General features: G+C 43.3%; 1 protein-coding gene and 1 non-coding gene across 2 annotated transcripts in view; both read right to left on the bottom strand.

The window, feature by feature from the left end:
* Positions 1-19,496, bottom strand: part of LOC126335926 (uncharacterized) — a 732,352-nt gene that overhangs the window by 14,750 nt on the left and 698,106 nt on the right. The window contains exons 4-5 of the mRNA XM_049999401.1: positions 18,664-18,980; positions 5,662-6,035 (exon numbers count right to left, since the gene is read on the bottom strand). Coding sequence (XP_049855358.1) covers positions 5,662-6,035; positions 18,664-18,980 — 691 coding nt within the window. The remainder of the gene's footprint in view (positions 1-5,661; positions 6,036-18,663; positions 18,981-19,496) is intronic.
* Positions 17,880-17,996, bottom strand: LOC126337315 (5S ribosomal RNA). The gene has a single exon (XR_007565044.1). It is a non-coding gene; the product is annotated as a 5S ribosomal RNA (ribosomal RNA).

Genomic DNA, 19,496 nt, shown 5'->3' with positions numbered 1-19,496 from the left:
CTCATTTAAGATCATGATAACAGACACTAGTACCCGAATTTTCCGCTGCTTGTTTCCTTCTGAGAAGGGAGATACAGCACTAAAATGAATACAACTCTGAGAGCAAATGTCCTGAGCTTTATTAACAGAGTAGCTTTTCCATGTAGCTGATGTCGATACTTAATTACTCAAATCCTTGTGTAATTTTTAAGCACCATTACTTTTTTTCTTTTGGCTTATTTTAAATTTTTAAATTTCTGAAGCCTATTAAAGCAAGTAACGAAAGTTTTTTTAGCTTTCTGAAGCTTATTAAAGGAAGTAACGTAACGAGCATCATCTCAGTCCTCCATAAAATTATATCAATTCGTATTTTCCTGCCTCTAAGTTCTCTAGTGCAACTAGAATTACTAATTTAAACTGTATTAAAGAACTTTTATTATGCTCATTAACAGATTTAAAAAATAAGGATAAGTTAAGAAGAGTCATTTTAGGATGAATCGAAAGTATTGGCAACTACTAAAATCTGTGATCGCGACGTGTATAATCTAGCGAAAAGCTCATTCAGTTCATAACAACCAGCTACAAAGCTTCTGCAGTCCTATCAGCCTAGTGACGTGTTCATTTTAGGTGACTGTCACGTTTCCAAATAAAGGACGCCCCTAAAAGAATGTACCAGTCGTAAATTGTTGTGGTATCAACTGTAAGCGTTGTAGAGTCTTGGTTAAAAGGGTTTTGCATAAGCTCATCTGCCTTGTTATTTTCACACTCGCAGTAGCACGCACTCAAAATGGCGACCCCTGAGTGTAAAGAGTTTTGTGTTCAGCAGTTTGCCAAAAGTGAACCTTTAGTTTAAGTTCAACATGCACTTGATTTAAAGTTTAATTGTGCCTCTCCCCTCATGGAAAAGATATTTGTCGATGGTGTAGTCAGTTCGAAACGACCACATGTGTGTGTGTGTGTGTGTGTGTGTGTGTGTGTGTGTGTGTGTGTGTGTGTGAAGGGATGAATATGGGACGACCAAAAAGTGTCTGAAGAGGATGTCGGCTGTATTCATAGTACTAAAGAGTGTATTCTGAAAGAAAGTCTTCAACCTCAGTTGCCAAAGATAACAGCTTGGGAAGTTTTAGGGTAACATTTACGTATGTGTCTATACGAGCTACAGTTGGTACATGATTTAAAGCCAGGTGCCTACGGCGTACTTTATAACTTTGCAAGAGAAGTTTTGCCGCGGGAGATGACTTTCTTGATCGTGTTATGTTCAGTGATGAGATACCCACAATGTTCGTATGTAGAGATCAGAACATTCTTATTAACTTGTAAATTGTCAAAGAGATCCCCCAAAATAACATTTTCTGCACTATGCCCTGACATCAAGAGTACGGATCATTTTTTCTCGCTTAAACTGTCGTCGTAGGGGTGACTTATCAAGATATGTTCCAGGAACGCCATGTGATTTTTCCAGTGGGTCTTTGCAAAAGACCGTGTCTGTATGTTCGCTGCTACATAATGATCTGCCAGAGTTGAGACATACAACTGAATTGCTTCCATTACGCTGAACTTATTAACCAAACTGTGGAATCAATTGGATTTAAGGTTGGATGTGTGCCACATAACTACAGATGCACATATTGAACATTTGTAAGGAAAACTAAGTAAGACAACTTTTAATTTGATGTACGATTTGTTGTAAATATTCTAACTTAAAATGTTGTAATACGCCATTGAAACTGGGACATTCTTTTATGGTCGCCCTGTAGTATTAACGCTGCTCTAGCGCATTTCCTGTTCTGCCCATCCAACCTGACATTCCCGAGAAGTTACGGGAGTGCGATTCGTCTTCCCATGTCTGTGGTTCATTGCTGGTTACTAATTGCCTTTACCTTGTATCGTCTTTGTACCCCACATCACATGCTGTGAATGAGACAGGCGCCTCCATAGCCACACTGGAACATAACAAGCTTCCAGTCTCTATTCAACACTTCCCACATGACTTACAGGTACCTGAAATTATTATTATCTCTGCCAAGGTAAGTGACTTTTTATTTTAATTTCGCGAGCTTATCACAATAAAGAGAAAGAGACAGGGACGTCATCGGAACGCGAAGCACACAAGTCGTACAATGGTTCTCGCTCAGTCTAAGGGCACACAAAATCGTGGTCGTTAGTGTCCATAGAGACTATGTAATATATTACCGAACTAAATTAAAATTAATGAAAAAGAGACGTAGGAAATGAAAAATGAGCGAAAATAGTACACACAAAGGTCCACAAAATATTCTAATCAACTATGAAGATCCTCAAATGTTGGCTGGGCGAAAATACCTTTATCAAGCTGAGTTTTGCTTCCCAGTAAATTGCTATGATATATTACTTAGGTTGTTGTCACGTAAATCAGATGGTTCGTCCGTAGCTCCCGAAATCACATAACCCGTGAAATATTTCAGCAAGCGTTTTCTAGGAAGATCATAAATGTAAGCCATTGTACAGCCATGTTTATCCTTTCCATCAAAATCTGGAGTGCTAGTTCTGCGAGGTATGCAAGAGAGTTTCCGTGAACTTACGAAAATATAGAAGTGCTGACAAAATTGAAGCTATCAAGATCGGTCGTGAGTAGCGCTGCGATAGCTTAGATAGTTTTAATCAGCCACAAAGGCAAAACATACTTGTGCGCTATACATTCGTATGCGTTTTAAGTCAATAGTTGGCGGAAGCGGTACTTTTCCAGCAGAAAGGTTTTTCATACTCGCAGTTCGTTTAAAATGTTTTAGGTGCGTCTTAACAATCTCTCTGAAATGTCAAAGAGCTCGAAACCGTCAACCGGAAATTGTTTATAATTTTTTCCGCACTCTAGTTGGTACTAGAAGTTCTTGGATATTTTAAGCGCTAATTAATTCTCGATGGATCGACAAGCACACTTATTGTCACCAGTTTATTTTTAAGCTGTCGGGCACGAGTGAGAAAAAACGCCAGTGTGGAATCTAGCTTTTCCTTTATCTTCGTTGGACTTAACATATTTTAATCCTTAACTAACAATGTGATTTTTCTGTAACGTTTGATACGATTTGGTATCTGTGGGACCCCTACGTTTAAACTGAGATTGGGGCTCAAATCATTCGAAATTTTTAATTTAAATTATATAAAATTTATTTTTATAATTATGTGTGGGTGTTGTTTAAATAGTTATTGTTGATTCTATTTAGTAAACAGCGCCTCGAATACATACTTTTGTGCCTTTTTCAGATAGTGCACATGAAAATCTGTTGCAGATCTGAGTTTTAAATTCTGAACAATTAAGAAGCAAGTAACTGTTCATATGAAACTAAATTCCCGGGTTGCAACTTGTGCATAAAACGTTCTCTCCATACGTGCAAAAATAAAGTCTGCAAAACTGACAATAAATGCTAGGGTCTACATTTTTTACTATCACTCAGAATTTATTTGATTTTAATGAACAGTTTACATATTTTATTGGAGAAATAAAGGTCCTCATCACAACTATCCTGGAGTTCTTCCTCTGAATGATCTTTCGCTAGAAGAGCTGTGATCATCGGCTGTTGTAAAAGCGTCGTCTTTTTCGTGTACTTCTTGATCTGTGTTGCTGCCATTTCACTCCATTCACAGACCAAAATTTTCATGAAATTTAGGACAGTGAACACTGACACATTCCTGCGAACACATTTTGTACTATACTAGAGAAAACAGGTTCGTAGTTTACTATTCGCGGTCTAGGAGACCTAAAAAGTGTCTACACGTGTCAACAACAAAAAAAAGAAGGCGATAATGCTACCGACAATAAGACATTGCAGGATGGGCGGAAGAGTTACTGAAGCTTTCTGCCAGAAGTGACCTTGGAGAGTGAGTTCGAAAATTTTTGTTCAGTCTGAGACACACCTCTCGAGTTAAGGGTTAAATCGGAATTCTTTATCATAACTCGTAGTTCAGAATTATCCTCGTCTCACGAAAACCTTGGCACTTAATTATTTACACAAGCACTCGAACTAGCAACTAAATGTGTATGTTTGAATCTTAAGGACAGCATTTTTTCATAGCAGTATTTGACAAATGATGTAGTAGTTGCTGTTCACTTTCATAACATATGTGTGTTCATCAGAGTAACTATACAGGGTGGAAAGTATTTAAACCGACAAAACTCTTGGAGGTTGTAGGGGACATCAAGACAACTATTTTTCCCTAATGTCTTTTTTTTCCTATGAGGAGTATTTAAACCAGTGGAGGAAGATGTCTATGGCGGAAAATTAATTAAGCCAACAAACACTTTTCAATTTTTTTTATGACCAAGAGACAACACATTAACACAACTCAATTTCAGTTACAGTAGATTTTCAAAAGTGCCTCCATTGACATGTAAACAAAGGTTACACCAGCGGATCATGTTCTGTCTGACACGGGCAAAAGCCTCAGGAGTATCCTGATTTGTTCCTGCTGCTGCTAGTATCCGGGCAAACAGATCCTCTTCTGATGCAACAGGAGTTGCGTAAACAGGGTTGCGCATCTCTTCTCACACAAAAAAGTCCAGAGGGGACATATCTGGGGATCGAGCAGGCCATGGTACAGGACCACCTCTGCCAATCCACATTCCTGGGAACCGTCGGTCCAGGAATCGCCGCACACGACAACTGAAATGTGCCGGCGCCCCGTCATGTTGGAACCATATGCGTTATCTTGTAGGGAGCTGGACGTCTTCCATCAGTCCTGGGAATGCTCTGGCGAGAAAATTGTAATATTGCCTGCCATTTAATGGGATAGGTAGCCGATACGGCCCAATTAAACAGTCCCCAACAACGCCGACCCACACATTAACGAAGAAGCGCAGTTGATGAGCGCTAGTAACTGTGGCGTGTGGGTTATCCTCACTCCAAACATGCGAATTGTGCATGTTGAAGACTCCATCACGCCCGAAAGTTTCTTCATCGGTAAACAACACAGCGGTTGGAAACGTAGGATGCATTTCCACTATTCCAGGTACCACTGCGAAAACTGTGCTCTGGGTGAATAATCAACTGGACACAGGTTGTGGACAAGCTGTAAGTGCAATGGACGTCACAATTCCTCTCGAAGGACTGTTCTTACATCCGTCTGATTCGTCCCCACGTTACGTGCAATTGCACGAGTGCTGATTGAAGGATCCCGCTCCACATGCTGCCAGACAGCTTCCTCAAATTGCAGCGTTCTTACCGTGCGACGGCGCCCCTGTCCAGGTAATCCGCTAAATGACCCGGTCTCACGCAGACGTTGGTACACAGCAGCAAACGCCGTATGATACTGCGATTAGGATATTGTTGTTGATAAACTCGCTGTCCGTTGTGGTGCGCTACGTAGTACTCACCAACCATATCAGTGTACTCACTCCAGGTGTATCGCTTCGTTAGTAAACAAAGACAGTGCACTACTACACTGATGCACAGCAGTTGCCTACAACTGAAGAGAGTAATACGCCCACTAAGAACTCAAGATCGTACTACGGCCTCTAATAACTGAAGAGCGTAATGCGGCCTCAACCGGTTTAAATAATCCTCATAGGAAAAAATGACATTATGGAAAAATATTTGTTTTGATGTCCCCTACAACCTTCCAGGGTTTGTCAGTTTAAATACTTTCCACCCTGTAGAACGTCCTCCGTAGGCTTTTGTTATGAGAATGTGATACTTGTGGAATATAAACCTTGAAGTTGAAAGCTCTCGCTGGTGATGATGGTGGTGATGGTGATGGTGGTGGCCGTGGTGATGCAGCGTCGGGGGCGGCGGGGGCGTGGGACCGCAGTCGTCGTCGACGTGCGCGTGGTAGCGGTGGTAGTGCGGCGGCGGCGGCGGCAGCGTGTGGTGGTGGTAGAGGTGGCGGTGGTAGGGCGGCGCGGGGGCGGGCACGGGGGCGTGGAAGCAGCCGCCCGCGGAGCGCAGGTCCTGGTGCGAGCGGCTCAGGCACGGCGGCGGCGGCGGCGGCGACCGGCAGTGGTCTTCCGGGGGCGGCAGCCGCGACGTGCTGCCCCCGCCCAGCCCGCGGCCGGACTCCAGCATGTAGCGCCGGTGCGGGATCACCTGCACACGCCACGCTGATGTCAGCGGCAAGCCCTAATACGCTCGTAGAAAATTCTTACCCAGGTGCAGATTAACGGATCAAAGGAGGCGTGGGTGCGAGATATCGTGACTCAGCCCTCCAAAAACGTTTTAACAAAAGCTTTTGTATTTGAGTATATATAAATTACCAAATTTCTTAGCCATCTTTCGTATAAGTACTCAAAATAAAATAATTTTTAATACAACACGTTTTTTAAATCTGACCCAAAAAAATAAAACAATTTCTCCTGTCTCATACAGATCACCAACCCCATACAGACAGGTTTGAAAATTTACAGTAAGAATTTTTAATAGCTATCAAAATTATTTGTAAGATTTATAACGAAGAGCATGGGGCACACGAAACAGGTAATTTATGCATGAATAGTTCATGTCTTACCTATAATCTGTTGCATGTGCTCCACCTTTTTCGTTATAACTATTTTATGTATTTTCATAGCTATTAAAAATTCACTATTACAAATGTTCAGAACCGTCTGTTAAGGAGTAAGGTATTTGTGTGGGGATAGGAAAATTACTTTATTCGTTTTAGTCCAACTTAAAAACGTGTTATATTAAAAATTTAGTTTTATTTAAATAATTGTTAACATCGAGTATAGACATAAATGTAAGGAAGTCTTTCTGAAAGTATTTGTATAGAGTGTAGCCATGTATCGAAGTGAAACGTGGACGATAAATAGTTTAGATAAGAAGAGAATAGAAGCTTTCGAAATGTGGTGCTACAGAAGAATGCTGAAGATTAGATGGGTAGATCACATAACTATTGAGGAGGTATTGAATAGAATTGGGGAGAAGAGGAGCTTGTGGCACAACTTGACTAGAAGAAGGGATCGGTTGGTAGGACATGTTCTGAGACATCGAGGGATCACCAATTTAGTATTGGAGGGCAGCGTGGAGGGTAAAAATCGTAGAGGGGGACCAAGAGATGAATACACTAAGCAGATTCGGAAGGATGTAGGCTGCAGTAGGTACTGGGAGATGAGGCTTGCACAGGATAGAGTAGGATGGAGAGCTGCATCAAACCAGTCTCAGGACTGAAGACCACAACAACAACAATTATTTGATGCTTTTTAGTGATGTGTTTGTGACATTTTTGTATTCTTGTAGTTTATTGTGACCAGAATCTGACAAGCACCTGAAACAGCTCAAAAATCAGCAGAGACCGGCCGAGTGGCCAGTAACCATAAACAGCAGTTAGCCAAGGGTGAAAAGGACAACAATGAGGAGAAAATGTATGACAGGGACAACATAGCAGAGTAACGAAGTTCAAAGAGCGGAAACCTAAGGTGTACCGAAATTTCAGATTAAACCAACGGAATATAATGAGAACAATACGAAAGCGCAGCGAATACACACTGAAGGGAGAGCCATGGGACGAAGAGCTTCATGATGCAGCTGCAAAAACAAACTGGCTGACAAGGAAGGCGCGACCCTTGCGGCGCCGTGAGGCCAGCTCTACAGAGACGAAGCTAGCATAGCAGGTGTGGCAATGACGTCCAGCAGCCGTGATCGAGTTCAACGCGTGCTGCATGGAACGCGTTCTAACATTACACACACAATACGCAATCCCTGGAGGGCAGCCGAGACATCTACATCTACATCTGCATCTACATTCACACTCCGCAAGCCACCCAACGGTGTGTGGCGGAGGGCACTTTACGTGCCACTGTCATTACCTCCCTTTTCTGTTCCAGTCGCGTATGGTTCGCGGGAAGAACGATTGTCTGAAAGCCTCCGTGCGCGCTCGAATCTCTCTAATTTTACATTCGTGATCTCCACGGGAGGTATAAGTAGCGGGAAGCAGTATATTCGATACCTCATCCAGAAACGCACCCTCTCGAAACCTGGCGAGCAAGCTACACCGCGATGCAGAGCGCCTCTCTTGCAAAGTCTGCCACTTGATTTTGCTAAACATCTCCGTAACGCTATCACGGTTACCAAATAACCCTGTGACGAAACGCGCCGCTCTTCTTTGGATCTTCTCTATCTCCTCCGTCAACCCGATCTGGTACGGATCCCACACTGATGAGCAATACACAAGTATAGGTCGAACGAGTGTTTTGTAAGCCACCTCCTTTGTTGATGGACTACATTTTCTAAGGACTCTCCCAATGAATCTCAACCTGGTACCCGCCTTAACAACAATTAATTTTATATGATCATTCCATTTCAAGTCGTTCCGCACGCATACTCCCTGATATTTTACAGAAGTAACTGCTACCAGTGTTTGTTCCGCTATCATATAATCATACTATAAAGGATCCTTCTTTCTATGTATTCGCAATACATTACATTTGTCTATGTTAAGGGTCAGTTGCCTATCCGCTGCAGATCTTCCTGCACTTTGCTACAATTTTCTAATGCTGCAACTTCTCTGTATACTACAGCATCATCCGCGGAAAGCCGCACTTCCGACACTATCTACTAGGTCATTTATATATATTGTGAAAAGCAATGGTCCCATAACACTCCCCTGTGGCACGCCAGAGGTTACTTTAACGTCTGTAGACGTCTCTCCATTGATAACAACATGCTGTGTTCTGTTTGCTAAAAACTCTTCAATCCAGCCACACATCTGGTCTGATATTCCGTACGCTCTTACTTTGTTTATCAGGCGACAGTGCGGAACTGTATCGAACGCCTTCCGCAAGTCTAGGAAAATAGCATCTACCGGGGAGCCTGTATCTAATATTTTCTGGGTCTCATGAACAAATAAAGCGAGTTGGATCTCACACGATCGCTGTTTCCGGAATCCATGTTGATTCCTACAGAGTAGATTCTGGGTTTCCAAAAACGACATGATAGTCGAGCAAAAAAACATGTTCTAAAATTCTACAACAGATCGACGTTAGAGATATAGGTCTATAGTTTTGTGCATCTCCTCGACGACCCTTCTTGAAGACTGGGGCTACCTGTGCTCTTTTCCATTCCTCCAGAGACTTGCGGTACACGGCTGTTAAAAGGTGGGCAAGTTCTTTTGCGTACTCTGTGTAGAATCGAATTGGTACCCCGTCAGGTCCAGTGGAATTTCCTCTGTTGAGTGATTTCAGTCGCTTTTCTATTCCTTGGACACTTATTTCGATGTCAGCCATTTTTCCGTTTGTGCGAGGATTTAGAGAAGGAACTGCAGTGCGGTCTTCCTCTGTGGAACAGCTTTGGAAAAATGTGTTTAGTATTTCAGCTTTACGCGTGTCATCCTCTGTTTCAAAGCCATAATCATCCCGGAGTGTCTGGATATGCTGTTTCGAGCCACTTACTGATTTAACGTAAGACCAGAACTTCCTAGGATTTTCTGTCAAGTCGGTACATAGAATTTTACTTTCGAATTCACTGAACGCTTCACGCATAGCCCTCCTTACGCTAACTTTGACATCGTTTAGGTTCTGTTTATCTGAGAGGTTTTGGCTGCGTTTAAACTTGGAGTGAAGCTCTCTTTGCTTCCGCAGTAGTTTTCTAACTTTGTTGTTGAACCACGGTGGGTTTTTCCCGTACCTCACAGTTTTACTCGGCACGTACCTTTCTAAAACGCATTTTACAGTTGCCTTAAACTTTTTCCATAAACACTCAACATTGTCAGTGTCGGAACAGAAATTTTCGTTTTGATCTGTTAGGTAGTCTGAAATCTGCCTTCTATTACTCTTGCTGAACAGGTAAACCTTCCTTCCTTTTTTTATATTCCTAGTAACTTCCATATTCAGGGATGCTGCAAAGGCCTTATGATCACTGATTCCCTGTTATGCAATTGAAGAGTCGAACAGTTCGGGTCTGTTTGTTATCAGTAGGTTCAAGATGTTATCTCCACGAGTCGGTTCTCTGTTTAATTGCTCGTGGTAATTTTCGGATAGTACACTCAGTATAATGTCACTCGCTGCTCTATCCCTACCACCCGTCCTAAACATCTGAGTATCCCAGTCTATTGCTGTGGCACGTTAACCTGATGCTAACATTCTGACTTGGAAGACATGGAGTATATCTGAGACTACAGGACTCTGGGCTAAACAGCCTTATGGTAAGTTGGTAATGGCAATTGTAAAATAAAGATCACTTGTGTTAACGTGCCACAGCAATGTCTGCGACGTGCATGGCGTCGTCGCTGGCGGCGCAGTGTACCTGTGTATCGCAGTTTGAAAGCCATTGATATTGACCTTGCTGGTCAATTTAGTAAACAGCAATTGATTGGAGGTCCAAATGTATTTCGTGGACTCCAACTGAACTTGACCTGTGATGTGCAAGCAGTGTTTGGAGGTAGTACTTGGCTCTCACCTGCTATTGTGTGGGGCAATGAAGCAGATTATGGTGGCCTTGAAGCTTTTTCTGATGCTAACATTCTGACTTGGAAGACATGGAGTATATCTGAGACTATAGGACTCTTGGCTAAACAGCCTTATGGTACTCTTGTAATACGTTAGGTATTACCAATGGCCGAACCCTCGGGCATGGGTGTGTGTGTTGTGTAAGTCTAGGGACCGATGACCTCAACAGTTTGGTTCCATACGAGCTTGCTAAGAATTTCCAAAATTATTACCAACCCTTTTTACCCTACCCCCACCCTTATGGGAGCCAGCTGGATCAGACAGACAAGGAAGTGAGTTAATACTGCATTGTCACTCAGTTCTTAGTTATGTTTAAAATTTCAAGTCTCTAGCTCATGGAGAAGCTAGTTTGAAACCAACTGCAATATTTGTAATTGTCAGAAAGACAGAACCTAATAAAAAAGAACTGCTAAAATGCAGTAGACTGAAAATAGAGAGTCTCAAAAATGCAAGGAATTCTTGAAACATGCAGCTACGTTTATCACATAAAGGTTTTGAATTGCTTGCGAGAGGGTCTGCCCACATGGAAGGCACACATTGATAGGTAGGTGCTATCAACGACAAATTCGAGACAGATCATGAGTGAACAGGAAGAACTGGCAAATCTTCGGAAGCTGAGTAAGGGAAGTCAGAAAGGAAAACACGTTTCACTACCCAAAAATCACCGGAAGGCTGATTGCCCAATCGTAGGCAAAAAGACTGAAGTAAGCAGATTTCCTTCTATTTACACACTTGCATAGCTCGGATCCCTAAGTTCGTGATCTTACTACTAAGGGAAATAGTGATAATGGTGAATGCGCACGATGATTTTACATTGTATAAATTACGACATTGTCGAAATTGTGCAAATCCGTTTCTCTTGTGATTTTTAAACTAACTGCATGGCAAAAGTATTTCGGAAATGCTGTATTTCTCTGTGTTTCACTGTCTTGGAAGTTACGATATACTAAGAACTGAAGTAAAAGAATATTATTGTTGAGCATTTTGTTGTAATTAAACAATTTATCATTGTTGTATAAAACATTATTATTATTATTATTATTATTATTATTACTAAAATCGTAGGCATCTGTGGCACAAGTAGGGCTGGTGGCAAGTTCTATTTGTGTCGATTTGGGAGGGGGGGGGGTGAGCAGAGAGAGAGTCTGCGACAAACTTTGGCCCTCTGACCAGAAGCGTGGACTCGTGTGTGCTCTTACATTGTAAGCCTAAACATAAATAAATGTAATGTAATGCAATGAGAACAAATTAGATGAAAAGATGCAATTTCTTTTCATAACACAATTCGGCTATCAGTCAGTGGAATAATTCACAATCGTCGATTACTTCGAACTAGCAGAGGTTGAAAATACCTCTTCAGTTGTGAATTACTTTATTTTCACACGACCGGTTTCGGACTGTTATAAGCCCATCTTCAGGTGTCGTAGCTGTGCTGTGGTCCCAGAGCGCCGCGTGTACCACGCGCGGGTGCAGCGTATGAGCGCAGACAGCACGGGTCTGGAGCGGTTGAATGTGAAATAGTTGCACAAATCTTTCTGCAGAGGTGATGCGAATGTCACTACGATATTAGACGGAGAATATTACGAAAGAGTTACTCGTCGACGACAGAGGTCAGATGTAGTTTAACATGCCTACTGAAACATATGACTGTAAAATAAGTAGAATGCCTGGTTAGATGTAAGAGAGGGCCTGATGGCCCTAATCTTGCCAGGTTAAATAAATAAATAAATAAATAAATAAAAATTTATGAAACCGCCTTTTGATAAGTCCTTGAGTATTGTTTATCCGTCTAAAAGTCTTACCAAGCTGGATTAACGGAAGAGATAGCTAAGTTTCAAAGAACATGTGCCCGATTCGGCTTGGTAACGAGAACGAGAGGGAAAATAAGAGCCCAGTTACTTGTTGTGGCAGACGCTCTATCGAGTCAAGAGAAACATTACATTCTCCAGTGTCGTTGCGGCGATAAAAGTAAAAGGATTCGAGTTTTACAGACAGTTAATGATAACTATTCTTCCTTCGTACCACACGCGGACGTAACAGGAAGCGAGGAAAATAATCTGGGAATACGCGTGTTCTCTAGCACAGATTGTACAGTGAGGATAGATAAAGAGCACCAAATGCTTTCGGAAGATTTTAAGGTATCGTAAAGACAGTTAATTACAGAAGTGTCAGTATCAACATTTTTTCAGTGGAGCATTAGAAATTCAACGCCTTAGCCATGAATGTCATAAATTTAACGGAGTATCATTATCCAAGATTAAGGTTTAACGTGTAGAGACAGAGCATAACCTCGAAATGGAAGCAGGTTGGGGAAGGCCTATGTCATAATCATAGGTATTTAGTTTAACCAACTTAAGGAAAACTTGAAACCGCGTGGTCTGACGGGAGTTTGAAACTCCGCCCTCTGAAATGCAGATCCATTAAGCTAAAGAATGCGCCGCATATGTAGGTTCATTTTTCTAAATTCAGTAAGTAATGTCAGAGAAGATATCGTTTTTACCACTAACTATTAGAATTTCTCTGTTTAAAGATGAACTGGTCGTTGTTTTTTTGCGGAAGTTCGTGGCTAAGCACTCGACTCTAAATGGCGGATTAACAGTTAATTTAAAACTGATACTTATTATACCTGGATACATCAGACTCGGCCTATCATCCGCTGAAAGGTAAATGACATATATAGACAGTAGGGATGGTTCAAGTTACTAGGGTAATGGTTCTACTTTTTTCCAGAGCGTAGAAAGAAAGATGGTCACGTATTGAATGGATGAGAAGAACAATAAATTTAGCTATTAAGATGTTTCATTCATTTAACGTACATGGAGTAGCAGCACATAAAAAATCCAAAGTTCTTAAATTTTTAATGTTTTCATTTTTTGCGCTAATGTGCAGATCCGAGTAATTTAGATCCGATCCATTACACAAATAGATTATTTTCAGCCACATTCCAGGAAACTGGGAGTAGGGCAGAGGGATGCCAAATCGAAATGTACTGAAGCAGGTTTGACGTTCCGACATTTGTATTGCAGTCAAGGGCACCCTCTCAGATACCTTGATCGGGACCGGATGACTGGAGCTATTTTTATTTGTTCTGGGAGAATACGTCTACGTCAAAGTTATATTATATATATATATATATATATATATATATATATATATATATATATATTTTCAACATCAAACTATGCCTCTATATATATATATATATATATATGTGTGTGTGTGTGTGTGTGTGTGTGTGTGTGTGTGTGTGTGTGTGTGTGTGTAAGAACGCAAAGACAATGACTTGCTCTATATGCAGAGCAGTGTAGGCCTGCCTATTCTGTTGTATTGCCGAAGCTGCATGTATGCCAGCGTCGTTCCAGTGGAGCATTTCGTTTCCATCTTACCCACGCGGCGTATTTTTTTTCCTTCACATATGAAATCACCGACTTTCGGAAAAGGCATAGTTTGCTGTTGAAAACACGTAAATTCTGAATACGGTTAATCTCTCCGAAATTACAAGTGGAGAATGAATCATTACTGAATTCATCTCTTTCACTACCAAATTTCTAAGGCCATATGGAATGCTTTGAAGTTACGTAGAATACCTAATAAAAACTTGGAGGTTTCGAGTCAGTCCATGGAATGTCTGTAGTGGCTTAATATGAAGTTAACAGTTCATGAAAGACAGGTTTACGGGGTGGAATTTTGGTTCGACAGTTTTAAGCTGTTTCCTCTGCTGGGTGAAAAATACACTCCTGGAAATGGAAAAAAGAACACATTGACACCGGTGTGTCAGACCCACCATACTTGCTCCGGACACTGCGAGAGGGCTGTACAAGCAATGACCACACGCACGGCACAGCGGACACACCAGGAACCGCGGTGTTGGCCGTCGAATGGCGCTAGCTGTACAGCATTTGTGCACCGCCGCCGTCAGTGTCAGCCAGTTTGCCGTGGCATACGGAGCTCCATCGCAGTCTTTAACACTGGTAGTATGCCGCGACAGCGTGGACGTGAACCATATGTGCAGTTGACGGACTTTGAGCGTCGGCGTATAGTGGGCATGCGGGAGGCCGGGTGGACGTACCGCCGAATTGCTCAACACGTGGGGCGTGAGGTCTCCACAGTACATCGATGTTGTCGCCAGTGGTCTGCGGAAGGTGCACGTGCCCCTCGACCTGGGACCGGACCGCAGCGACGCAAGGATGCACGCCAAGACCGTAGGATCCTACGCAGTGCCGTAGGGGACCGCACCGCCACTTCCCAGCAAATTAGGGACACTGTTGCTCCTGGGGTATCGGCGAGGACCATTCGCAACCGTCTCCATGAAGCTGGGCTACGGTCCCGCACACCGTTAGGCCGTCTTCCGCTCACGCCCCAACATCGTGCAACCCGCCTCCAGTGGTGTCGCGACAGGCGTGAATGGAGAGACGAATGGAGACGTGTCGTCTTCAGCGATGAGAGTCGCTTCTGCCTTGGTGCCAATGATGGTCGTATGCGTGTTTAGCGCCGTGCAGGTGAGCGCCACAATCAGGACTGCATACGACCGAGGCACACAGGGCCAACACCCGGCATCATGGTGTGGGGAGCGATCTGCTACACTGGCCGTACACCTCTGGTGATCGTCGAGGTGACACTGAATAGTGCACGGTACATCCAAACCGTCATCGAACCCATCGTTCTACCATTCCTAGACCGGCAAGGGAACTTGCTGTTCCAACAGGACAATGCACGTCCGTATGTATCCCGTGCCACCCAACGTGCTCTAGAAGGTGTAAGTCAACTACCATGGCCAGCAAGATCTCCGGATCTGTCCCCCATTGAGCATGTTTGGGACTGGATGAAGCGTCGTCTCACGCGGTCTGCACGTCCAGCACGAACGCTGGTCCAACTGAGGCGCCAGGTGGAAATGGCATGGCAAGCCGTTCCACAGGACTACATCCAGCATTTCTACGATCGTCTCCATGGGAGAATAGCAGCCTGCATTGCTGCGAAAGGTGGATATACACTGTACTAGTGCCGACCTTGTGCATGCTCTGTTGCCTGTGTCTATGTGCCTGTGGTTCTGTCAGTGTGATCATGTGATGTATCTGACCCCAGGAATGTGTCAATAAAGTTTCCCCTTCCTGGGACAATGAATTCACGGTGTTCTTATTTCAATTTCCAGGAGTGTACTTATACTGGGTAATTCTGTGATGAAGGTAGAAATTTTCGGTGGTGACAGAAAAGGGTAAATGTATCAATTTGAGGTAAGGGTCCCTAGTCCTTAAAAAACCGAATTGAAGGCCATAATCTAAAGTCGTTTTGATACCTCTGACAGTGGAGTAGCCGGTACTGTTGCTGCTAAAATTGTAGGGTAGGCAACTTTCAGAGGTGGTAGTGTGGGCCAAAACAAGAAGAAATATATTATAAATGAGCTCTATAATACATACCTTAAGAGCTATGAGCACTTGCTCATCTTCGTTAGGGTGAAACATATCTCATGCACTGCAAGCTCTTTGGTTTCAGTATTTTTCGAGGAAGTAATGGAGTGAAACAAGAAAAAATGACTAGTAAATTTTGAGTTATAAAATGCATACCTTAAGAGTTATGGGCAATTTTTCAGTAGAAATGTGTTTCACTGTAGCGAAGATGAAAAAGTGCTCATAGCTCTTAAGGTATGCGGTTTAGAGCATACTGGAGACTGTTTTCTTGTTTTTGTCCATACCATCTCCTGGGGAAACACGGAAACCAAACAAGTGTGATTCACATTATCGAAGATGAATAAGTGCTCATAGCTTTTAAGCTATGCGTTTTAGAGCCTATATTTACTGGACACTGTTTCCTTGTTTTTGTGCATACCATATCCTCAAAAAACATGGAAACCAACGCGATGTGTTTCACAGTATCTAAGATGAACAAGTGCTGATATCACTTAAGATATGAATTTTGGCCCTTATTTATCGTTTCTGTCTATTCTACCACCTATGAAAGTTGCCTACTTTCCAGTCGTAGCAACAACATTGACGATACATGTATTCCACTGTTAGCGGTATCAGAAAGCTATTCGCTTATAGCTGTCGAACGTTTCTGGACCAGGGCCTCTCAAACTGATGTATTTACCGTTCTCCATTATACCTGAACTTTTGTAACGTCGTGACGGAATCACCCCGTATGTAGAGATATGGGCTTAGGATCTGTCGTCGTAGAGTGAACATTCAGAGAAACTGTTACGTCATATATTTACTGTGTTTATAAAGAAAATACGCCTACCACGCACGAAGAGGAGAACGTGACGGCAAAGAATTCTTGCGATCACACGCATAGCTAGAACAACTGCATTGCAGAATCGCGTGAGATGGAAGAGTGATTAAGCCCCTCGACCGACACTAGAGAGGAACAGGATCTGAATTGTCGCCCAGCCATCCAAATGTAGGTCGTCCTCGTTTCGCTAATAGAAGCTTTGGGACTGGAGATGTTTGGACGCAATGGCGAATTTCAAAGCCCGAACGTTGCTCGGTGCTTGGCCACGTGAAGCAAAGAGCAGAACTCATTTAAAGTGAAAGTTTGCTCTTAAATCAGAAACAAATTGCACTTGATTAAACTGTCACTCATAGACATTTGTGCATCTCAAGCAACACATTCCATTGTTAATGGTACGATTAAAAGTAAAGCACTCAACGACAGTGACCCGCGGTCGCTTTTATCGCAACATCGTAACCCAATGCAGGATCATATAATAAGTAATTTCTTTACTAGTGTGTACTTATCATTTATTCAGTTATTGCGACTGTAAGTTGTATCAATGTGTGTTTTTCGTGCATATTTTCCGAAACAATATTCTTTGAGATATTCCATTTTTCTTATAAGACAGGGATGCTTGGAGCTAGCGATACGGAGTCAACAATTTCTTTGTGAATATGAATCTGGCGTGGAATCCTATGTATATTTAGCCATCAGAGAGACGACCAACTCGCATGAGTCGGCCACTTCTTTAGTGACGGTACGTGAAATGGTGATACTGTGATCATCATAACAGGATAAAGCACAAATGACACAAGCAGAAGAACTCATTTGATGCAGTAAAACAAACGTAGTTACGCGGATTGGCAAGGAAACAAATGACTAGATTGGAGGCTTTGTCAGGAAAGCCCAAACTCTGCAACTCTTCAAAGAAGAAGGCCATCCTGTTAATTTACTGCTGCGAGTAAAATAAAAAAAAAATCAAATATGTGTGAAATCTTATGGGACTTAAGTGCTAAGGTCATCAGTCCCTATGCTTACACACTACTGAACCTAAATTATACTAAGTACAGACACACACACCCATGCCCGAGGGAGCACTTGAACATCAGCCGAGACCAGCCGCACAGTCCATGACTACAGCGCTTTCGTTCGTTGCATCTGCTCGGGGCGGACGTCGCAAGGCATTCGTTTTTCGTTGTTGATTGATTAACTCAGTTTTTTTTATTACAGAGGGCTGCTAACCGTCTGACCGAACACCCTGAGCTGCCGTGCCGGCATCAGATGGAGCCAACAGCACCCGGTGTTCCCAGGCGGTCACCCATCCAAGTACTAACCGCCCGATGTTGCTTAACTTCGGTGATCGGACGAGAACCGGTGTATTCAACATGGTATGGCCATTGGCTTGATTTTATATGTTGAATCAAACCGCTCGGCTAATTCCGCGCGGCAAAAGATACAGCAGCTTGCAAGCGTCCTAGCTGACGCCGACGCTACAACCTGAAGTACTAACGTAATAAGTGGACTGGTGATGATTGTCGATAGCTCTTCCCTATTCGTGTTACGTATGCGCACAGCTCACTGTCCTTCCACCGTGCTTCTCGCGCCTCCGACTGTGAACATCTCACGGTGCAACCATAGTACGCGACCTGTTATTATCATCCTGGCATCTTTCCTGGATTTTATTTACACTCTTCCCGCTTGCATAGTTGATAGTAAATGGCCACGGACTCAGAATCTCAACGGCTTTTTTCTAATTTTTTTTTGGTCAATTTAATCACGGCGTCGGAACAAGACCGGGGTATTCTTTTTCCCATCTGTCTATATTCGTGTTTTACAAATAGCTTTCGTCGAGGATATGCCTAAACAAACAGGAAAAATTTTATACGAATGGCTGAAGAGGACCGACGGCATGGTTTGAAGACTGCCTGAGAATGATTGAAGACTGAGGTGAATGGCACAGTTTGAGTGAAAACTTGAGACAAAGTAGCTTCACGACATTTAGGGTTGAGCACCGTGATTGATTGCCGTCGTTTAGCCTGACAGTTGCACTGAAGTCCCAGAGTACTCACCGGGGGCGGCGGAGGCAAGTGGTGTCTGCGACAGGCGGGCGGTGGCGGCGACAGCAGCGCCGAGGAGGCGGACAGCTTCCGGTGCAGGTCGTGGCGCTTGCGGCCCCACTCCAGCTGGTGCCAGAAGATGTAGAGGAAGACGGCGCACGTGCCCGCCGTCTCAGACGCCATGAAGCCCGACACGACCAGCAGGAAGCTGAAGCCGTAGCGGTACGTGAACAGCGGCGGCTGCAGCTGCGACCGCGGCCGCAGCTTGCTGCCGATCTCCGCCTTGAAGATCGAGATGTACATCACCAGCCCGATCAGCATCAGCAGACCTGCGGGCACGGGAAGCCGACGCTCGTCACCGGCTACCAAATTTACCACCTGCCTCTGACACGTCCTTCTGTTCAGGCCAGTAATATATGTCTGCGCCTTTATATAATCACTGAAGATCGTAAGCTCACCGCACGGAACATAGGCTGCGGCGCTCAAACCTAGAGAAATAAAACTTTTTAAAGCAAATTTATTGAAACAAAATACAAATGAAGATGAAAATCATTTTTCATGTAAGTAGCAGTATCATTCAAGATTAACACTACTCGATGTAACCTCTTCACCCGTAATGACCTCCTCGAATCTTGTCCTGCAACGATCGCAACCACTCTTTAAAACAACGCTGTCCGTATTCGTGAATGCTGCTTCGGGTAGCGGTGCATGTAGGTGCGACATTACGGTGCCTCGCCTTATTGGTAAGTTTTTCGACTGCGTTCGTAAGATAGTAGTCGAGGGGTTCAAGTCCGGGCTATTCAGGGACCAGGACTCCTTTGACCATAGCATGTCAACGTTATCCG

Source organism: Schistocerca gregaria, chromosome 2 (assembly GCF_023897955.1).
Source record: "Schistocerca gregaria isolate iqSchGreg1 chromosome 2, iqSchGreg1.2, whole genome shotgun sequence".
Taxonomy (NCBI): domain Eukaryota; kingdom Metazoa; phylum Arthropoda; class Insecta; order Orthoptera; family Acrididae; genus Schistocerca; species Schistocerca gregaria.
This window is presented reverse-complemented; position numbering and strand designations above follow the sequence as displayed.